We start from the raw sequence: 8,232 nt of genomic DNA on the forward strand, positions 1-8,232 counted from the left end.
CAATAATATAATACATGAGGAGTGAAGAAGCAACAAAACTCTGAATGGCAGAGTAAAAGAAGAGCTTTTCGACAGTAAAGGTCCTTAAAATGAACTAACAATATTTTTGCTTGCTCAGGAACAACATATATTACCATTAAAGCTACCATTTGCGTCTTTTTCATACTTTCCCCCACGTAGGTACCTTTGGTCGTAGACATTTTTTTCCCGCCGGCGGACTATGTTGCTAGAACATCTAACTACGTCACTCACTCGTCGTCACTTCCTCCCCACGTGAATCGCTCTGTACATGTGAGGAGCATACGTACTCTGCTGGTTTATTCGTGTACAGACAATTAGATCACATATTCTCATCTTATGATTATCGATAGCAAGAGTATGGAGTTAGCAGAGGAAGAGGCACTGCTCGGACAGGAGTCAGAGGAGGAGAACAGCGAATTATCAGACAATGAGGTGAGCGAACTGCTGTCATGCTAACATCAGCTAACGTTAACTAGCTGAAGCTAACAACTGTGTAAACTAAGTTACTGTGCATGGCTCTGAACGTTTCTGTTGGGTGATACATTTTGTTTTAACTGACTATACGATTTGTGAAATAATAGTGATATTAGCATGTATTGCTAGTTGACTGACATGTTAATATAGCTATGTTGTGGTTATACTGTACTGCAGTAAGTGGTTAGTTGCAAACCAAGATACATAATATAATTGAATTAGTAAATTCTTGTATTTTTTGTAGCTTCAAGAAGCCTTTGCACAGGGTTTGTTGAAACCAGGAATGAACGTTTTGGTGGACCAACCCAAAAAGTTGGTCAACAATGTGGTGAGTAAATCCATAATATTAGACTTAAAATATTTTATCCAGTTTTGGTGAATATCTGAGTCATTTGTTATAGCACACGTTTGATACAATTTTAACATATTTATGAGACGAATTTCCCCAGTATTACAATTAGGGATGCATGATATTGGATTTTTTGCCAATATCCAATATGCGGATATTTTCCAACTATTTTTGCCGATTGCTGATTTCGATATCGATATATTAGGCACATTTTTTTCCACCTAATTGCAGAGAACATCAAGTCTTCCCTGTAGTGGAATTGATATCATGCCTACTCTTAATGTAGTGGCCCACTGGCAGAGTTGGGTGATTCAATTTGTAGTGTTTTATGAATGAGATTTGGCCCCTCCTCGCATGACCGATGCTGTCCATTTTGGAAACTTTGAAAAACTGCCATACCGCAGACACCTTGCACCGTTCTTCATGCCTGACGGAAGAGGCGTAGTGGAGGCAGTGCGCGCGGTGTTAATGTCGAGTTAGTGTTGTAGCATTACGTCAAGCTTTTTTAGGGAATCATTGAACATTTAGGCAAAATTAAAGCGTTGTTTAATCGACGGAACATATCAGCAGAAAAATGACATGTCTGTCAATGCCGACATGTCTTTTTCAAGCCATAATCAGCAGATACCGATAACATGCCGTGCATCCCTAATTACAATGAAACTGCTATTTAGCACACTTTTAATGATATGTCATCTCTTCTATGCGTTGTGATGCAGGACGGGATGAAACAGTGCCTTGCTGACTTCCGTAAAGAGCTTCCCTGGGTAGAGAGGTTGGATATGACCAACCTGCCGGTTGAAGACGTTCTCTCCAAAGTTGAAGGGAAAGTTCCAAGTTCGACCAATGGAGCTATCAATGCAGATGATGATTTCCAGAGAGAAATGTTCTTGTGAGTTAACAAGAATGGGGTTTTAATGGCATCATGTTATCTATCTCAGCAGATGAAGTTGTAATGGAAATGTAGATTCTGAAATGTAACCCTTTTTCCAGAATAATTTGCGGTCGTCCGGTACTTGTTGCCTCTGGAGTTTTAATGATAGTTCTGTCTGCACTGCAACTGTTTTTGGATGTAATTGTTATGATGTCAATATCTTGTGAAACATATTTAAATAACTACAAATATATAAATTATTCAGTTGTCGAAAATAAGTTTCTCCAACAAGCAAACAACATACTGTCATTTATTTTAGTTCTATCATGCAGAATAACTATTTTGGTTAAATATCTAGGACACATACCTACAAAAGCTACTTTAATATCACAGGATCAGATTGCACTTCCTGTTAAATTTCCCCTCTAAACACACACGGAAAACACACTAAAACCGAGTGCTCTAGAACTAAATTTGTGTTTTTACCTTACAGCTACCGTCAGGCTCAAGCTACGGTACTAGCGGCTCTGCCCCTCCTAAACAAACACAGCATATCCACCAAGAGGCCGGACGATTACTTTGCAGAGATGGCCAAGTCAGACCAGCACATGCAGAAGGTGAGCCGTCCTCCTCTCTCTTGCAAGATAATACAGAACTGAGAATGGTGAATTCAATAACTTGATGTCTGACAAATGCCATAAAACATTTGAAGATATTTTATAATGTTGTAAATGTCACTTTGAAGGATGGAGACGTTTAAGGATGTTGCTTCCTTAATTGATGTCTAATCTGGGTAGAAAGTTCTATTCATTAGGAACATCGGGTCACACAGTTGATCTTTCTTCCTCTCAGACTTAAATCCAAATCTTGTTTCGCTTCCTTTTTTCCAGATCAGGAAAAAGCTGATCTCAAAGCAGATGATAATGGAGAAGTCAGAGAAGGCCAAGAAACTGCGTGAGCAGAGGAAGTTTGGCAAAAAGGTGGGTGCTTGTTTTTGGATACCATTCACTGTACCTTGTTCATTGGGGAGAAGCAGCAAATATGGAGTAGAAAGGACACAATGTTGTCCATAAATGTGCCCTCGAGGTCTGCCTTAACGCTCGTGATCATTAATATGTAATTGTTTATAAAAACACATGCTAGACTAGCGTCTTATAATCCACACTCTGATTTTAGACTACTTCATCAGTGGTTAATAGAGGCAAAATGTCCTCTCATGGTGCAAAGAATGAACATGAATTTTGAATGTATTCCAGGTCCAAGTAGAAGTGATCCAGAAGAGGCAGAAAGAGAAGAAGGCGATGATGACTGCTGTGAAGAAATACCAGAAAGGTGAGTGTTTTATGCGCTTCAAATAAAGGTGAAAAATGTATTTGTTATTAAAGCGTTGTTATTACATTTGCAATGGGAAAGAAGAATACCACAGCAAAATGTTCATGCAGATTTACTTGTTCCTCAGCCAGTGTTCACCAAGATCTTTTGATGTGGGAAGGTTTTTAGAGACTTAATGTTTTCTGATCATCCAAACATCTAGGAATGACCGACAAACTGGATTTCTTGGAAGGAGACCAGAAGCAGGGTAAAGACTCTGCTCAGGGCTCCAAGAAAGCAGCCAACAAGAAGGGGTAAGGTGTTGCATTGCAGCTGTGCACATTGACTCATAAACATTCAGGTAATGTTTTCACAAAGTATTACAATGTTTCTTTTATTTTGACAGCCCCAATGCTAAGAGGAAATACAAAGACCAGAAGTTTGGCTTTGGGGGTAAGAAGAGTGGAAAGAAGTGGAACACCAAGGAGAGCCACAACGACGTGTCCAGTTTCCGCGCCAAAGTCGCTAATGCAAAGGGCGGCAAAGGAGGGAAGAAAGGCAAAGGAGGCAAACAGAATGTGAGTCACACAAACACTTACTGAATTAATAAATGTCTAACATGATGTAAAGTCTCCTTAAAAACAGTGTACTATTGAGAATCTCTTTTTTGTTTTTCAGAAGCGCCCGGGCAAGACTGTACGCAGGAAAATGAAGAATCGTTCTTAAAAAGACGGACAGGCACTGGTCAATAGGCCGGACTGGACCCTTGCTTTAAGGCAGGATTTCCCACACCTGTTCCTGTTCCCCAGTCTCTCCTCCGTATACATCAGGAGACATGTGGGGGAACGTGGGCCCTCCTTGTAAAATATTCCCTTCGTAAAATATGTTTGGATTGATGTGGAGGACCCTGAAAGCAACACAGAGAGAGACGTCCAGCCATATTGCTTAGGAAGCTGTTTGAAGATCAGGACGGGTGAAGGAATGGTTTCCTCTTTGCAGAAATGAATGAACTCCATACAGCCACTCAAACCATGAAGAGGGAATTATTATGTTAATTGCAGACATAATTTTCTCTCTTTATGCGTATTTAATAAGGCGATTTGTGCAGCCACTCTGCGAGCCCTCCTTTGTATCTACACAAACCTCCTTGCCGTCTTGTCTGAACTGTGTGTGCCCTTCAGTTTTTTGTTTGTGTTCTGTTTTATTTTTATGAACTCAGCTTCTTGACTCATCGATTCTCTCCCATGCGACATGACATTTTATGATATTGAGCAGCTGCTACTTTTGCCCTTTCCCTCGTTCATTAATATGATTAGAATGTGATGGGCGGCTCTGCTTTGTATAGACCTGTGCAAACATTTTGTCCTGCAAGTGTTTTTCTTGATTTGCTGAGACAAAGATGCAAAAGGGCAGAGTCTGCTGATGACATCTGTATGTTTGATAAATAAAAATCTAAACAGGGTTTCTCACTTCTCAGAAGGTTTCCTCTTGCTGTCTTGGTCTTGATGATGGAAGCACATTCTTTGTATTTGGTGATGTCGGAGCTGATTCGGTAGAAATTGAATCTCTTGTTATCACAGTTTGGTAGCATCTAGGGCAAGTAAGATCTGCTGATAAAGTTTGATTGAAATGACCATAAGATAAGACTAGAAAACACACATCCATGCCTGTGCCTTTCACTATATTTTTTTGATTATGACTGGGATAGTGGAAATTTTCCGCTATTTTTAGGGGTCACACTATTCACTTTTCTGAAATAGAATCTATCCTTTATTGTTCATTTCTAAAGAAATACCCATGCATAGTACACCGATCAGCCATAACATAATGACAACTGACAGGTAAAGAGAATAACATTGATTATCTTGCTACAATGGCACCTGTCAGTGGGTGGGATATGTTAGGCAGCAAGTGAACGTTTTGTCCTTGAAGCTGATGTGTTGGAAGCAGGGAAAATGGTTTAAGGAGGTGAGCGGCTTTCACAAGGGCCAAATTGTGATGCTTAGATGACTGCGTCAGAGCATCTCCAAAACTGCAGCTCTTGCAGGTGTTCCCGGTCTGCAGTGGTCAGGACCTACCAAAAGTGGTCCAAGGAAGGAAAACCTGTGATCCAACAAAAGGGGGACTGACATTTGGCAGGTGGTCATAATGTTATGGCTGGTCAGTGTAAAATCACTGTAAGAGCCATGTAGGACAGCTTCTACTGGCACGCAATGGTGGTACCAAAATGTGTTACTATGTATGAAGCAGTTTAAACAGATGCTGCCCCATGTAAAACAAAACTTTAATCATGGGAATTAATTTTAAATGTAATAATTTTTCCCGTTTCTGTGAGGAGTAACAAAAAAACACTGAAATACTAAATCTCAGAACTTGTAAAAACTCATACATATTTCACATTAAAACACTTTGTACTTATACTCTCACTAATTAGGCATTCTCCATTATTAAGTAAGCTCACACTGAATTCATAAAGTCACATTCTCCAGACTTTAATGTGTTGAGATATGGTCAGGGAGGGTCTTGCATCTAATTTGATGAACGCAGGGCAGATTCTTTGTGTTTGGTGATGTCGGTACCGACTCGATTGAAATTGAATCTTCGGTCATCGCGTTTTGACGGGACCTAGGAAAACAAAAATGAAAGAGTTAGAATTTCCAGTGAGATCTGGAGATAAAGTTGGATGTGATTGATAGATGTCTCCTGGATAATGGATAGGCTCTCTGCCCACAATGCTGCATTGAATCAGAATCAGAATTTATGGCCAAGTAGGTTACAGGTGGGTAGGTTTGGTGTTTTCGCGCAGAACACTTAACACAGAACTAGAATAAAAATAAGTAAAAGACATAAATAGAATAAGATAGAATTGTGCAATAAGAATAAAAATAATCCTGCAACTCATTTCAAGCACAATGTTTCCTCACCAGTGGAGCTGACCACCATCCTATCTCCTGACTCTCAGTCTGTGGCATTGAGTATTTCTTGGTGGGTACCTGGCGGGCCTTGTGGAAGGCCTCCATGTAGTCCGCTGGAAATTGACATTTGCAAAATTAATGACAGAGGTCCGCAAATACTCTGCGTCAGCCAGTGTTGGATCACATGTTCAACAGAATCCATGTAAACTTACTGTTGTCTGTGAGGACTTCTGGCGGTTTTCTACACAGGGGTTTGTCTGGCAGGAAATGCACTAAGAGGCAGTGAACACACATATTGTGAGAAAACATATACAATGAAAATATCTACACACAGTTCAATAAAACGACAGAATGCATTAAAGTCATGTGGTGCCCAATGTGACTTTTTCTTTAAAAATCTGACTTAGTATGACTATACATTTGACATTTAGCATGGTCTTAAACCACCCCTGAAAAAGACTGAGCCCCCTCTAATACCTCCCTCACCCCAGTACATTTGGTTTGAATATATTAATGTTATAGAAACTGTAATATATACATATGGAGAAATCGATCTGGATTATATTTATATATCTATAAAAAAAAAAATCGTATTTTTCCTTTACGTAATGACGTTCCTGTGACGTGAGTGATGATGACGTTGACCTTTGCTGCTTGATGAGGTTTGCACCCTGTGATTGAGCAAGTGGGACAACATATACAAACTAACAGTTTCTAGTCTAGGAGTTACTGATAGTCGTTTCGGTGCGTCCTAATTAGAGCACTATGGACTGCGTTACTTATGTTATCAAGGGAGAGAGGATGGTGTCCGTGGCAGCGATCACATACTGCTAATTCAAACCAATGACTGTATATATATTCATACCTGTGGAATGCTAACCGGTTGGAGGACATCGTAATGCCAAACACGTAGGATAATGAGGACTACATTGATACTGTAAGTACTTTTGTACTTAACGTTGTCAGCTACTTTTGTCATGTGCTTTGTGCCTCGGGCTAACGTTAGCTACAGCTGGCAGGCTGCTTCACCCTACTAAGTGTTAAATTCATTGTTGCTCACAGCTCAAGCATTTTGGAAACCAAAGACGCTTTTATGGTTACTTTGCTTTGAAACTTTACTGTTTGTGGTTGTTGGTTTATATTTTTGTATGCATCTACTTTGTTAAATAGTAAGTTAAAACTACTGTGAGGAACTTTCTGTTGGTTTTGGCACCCCTGTGGTTAAGCCGTACCTCTTATCTCTTATGTCCTGTACATGCTGAAGTGGTGGTTTTTATGCAAAAAATCTCATCCTGCTTTCTTTGACAGCCATAGTTATTACTCACTTTAAATTTTTGACCTGGAAAATGTAAACAAAGGCAGCGTGCAGTTAATCGCTTCATCTGAACCCCAACCCCCCGCCAGCAGTTTCAGGCATTTTATAGAAATAATCCATCTTGTCGCTGGTGGTCTGGTTTGCTTTTGTAGGTAATGCAGAGTAATCAGAATTAATTTCAATTTGTTTCATAACCAGATAATACAAACTCCTCACAGGAGCTTTAAATAGTTTTAGTAACGTGTTGGCTTTTGTTTGTCAAAAATACCACCTGCTACAAACAATCAGCCCCCTAAAGCTCCCCCACACTACCGTACAGCTTAGGTCTGTAACTTAGAGAGAAAAGAGGAGTTGAAGGACAGACTGACGTTAGATGAACTGCTTACATTTCCTGTACGGATTAATGCCGAACTCCGTGTGCAGTTTCATGTGTCTCTGCTCCTTCTTGATCGTCTCAACGAGAATTGCGCTTTGATGGACCATATCCCGCTTGTCGTTGCCCGCCATTTAAAAAACAAACAAAAACAAAACAATCTGGAGCTGGCAAAATACACAGGCTTCTGGCTGGAGCGCGTTACCTAGCAACAGTAAACACTTCCTGTGGCTGCAGTTGCGTCTTTTGAACGCACGATGACGCAGCGCGCTCAGGATTGGTTATTGTAGTTATTCGGGAGAGTGCTTCACAAATACCATGATACAAACATTATGAAGAGGAAACTAACACTGCCGAAAAGCTATGTGTTTTGTTTTTTTTGGAATATAACGCTAATATTTAATACATCAAAATGTAATCTATAATCTCAGTTGTTATTGTAGTCTAATTTTATTTAAGGATAGTTCAGACCAAATTATGCTATTTATTGCCTTATGAGACCCATATAAAAAGTATCAACGATAAATTAGTATAACAAGTATATAATAATAATTAATATATATAAATATAACGATATATATATTTAAATTAAGGCTCTAT

The 8,232-nt window shown here is 39.6% G+C and overlaps 2 protein-coding genes across 2 annotated transcripts; one reads left to right on the top strand and one right to left on the bottom strand.

The window, feature by feature from the left end:
• Nucleotides 1-278: 278 nt before the first annotated feature.
• On the top strand, nucleotides 279-4,493 carry ebna1bp2 (EBNA1 binding protein 2). The gene is made up of 9 exons (XM_069680152.1): nucleotides 279-453; nucleotides 740-823; nucleotides 1,564-1,736; nucleotides 2,212-2,335; nucleotides 2,609-2,698; nucleotides 2,975-3,050; nucleotides 3,253-3,343; nucleotides 3,436-3,607; nucleotides 3,708-4,493. Exons 1-9 carry the CDS (start codon nucleotides 358-360, stop codon nucleotides 3,753-3,755), a joined length of 954 nt encoding a protein of 317 aa, XP_069536253.1. The 5' UTR covers nucleotides 279-357; the 3' UTR covers nucleotides 3,756-4,493.
• Nucleotides 4,494-5,549: 1,056 nt separating this feature from the next.
• Nucleotides 5,550-7,766, bottom strand: cfap144 (cilia and flagella associated protein 144). Its single transcript, XM_069680684.1, has 4 exons — nucleotides 7,646-7,766; nucleotides 6,157-6,216; nucleotides 5,954-6,057; nucleotides 5,550-5,654 (listed from the first exon to the last, which is right to left on the bottom strand). The coding sequence occupies exons 1-4, from the start codon at nucleotides 7,764-7,766 to the stop codon at nucleotides 5,559-5,561; spliced, it is 381 nt and encodes a 126-aa protein (XP_069536785.1). The 3' UTR covers nucleotides 5,550-5,558.
• Between the last annotated feature and the right edge of the window lie 466 nt (nucleotides 7,767-8,232).

The sequence above is a fragment of the Semicossyphus pulcher genome, unplaced genomic scaffold, assembly GCF_022749685.1.
Source record: "Semicossyphus pulcher isolate SPU_LCO1_2020_fin unplaced genomic scaffold, fSemPul1.0.p SCAF_4, whole genome shotgun sequence".
NCBI classification, from domain to species: Eukaryota; Metazoa; Chordata; class Actinopteri; order Labriformes; family Labridae; genus Semicossyphus; species Semicossyphus pulcher.

Coding starts and splice junctions, on each gene's coding strand:
- ebna1bp2 (XM_069680152.1), top strand. CDS start 358: ATGATTATCGATAGCAAGAGTATGGAGTTAGCAGAGGAAGAGGCACTG. Junction 1,737..2,211: donor TTCCAGAGAGAAATGTTCTT/GTGAGTTAACAA, acceptor TTTACCTTACAG/CTACCGTCAGGCTCAAGCTA. Junction 3,344..3,435: donor AAAGCAGCCAACAAGAAGGG/GTAAGGTGTTGC, acceptor TTATTTTGACAG/CCCCAATGCTAAGAGGAAAT.
- cfap144 (XM_069680684.1), bottom strand. CDS start 7,766: ATGGCGGGCAACGACAAGCGGGATATGGTCCATCAAAGCGCAATTCTC. Junction 6,058..6,156: donor AGAAGTCCTCACAGACAACA/GTAAGTTTACAT, acceptor GTCAATTTCCAG/CGGACTACATGGAGGCCTTC. Junction 5,655..5,953: donor GATGGTGGTCAGCTCCACTG/GTGAGGAAACAT, acceptor TTGTTTTCCTAG/GTCCCGTCAAAACGCGATGA.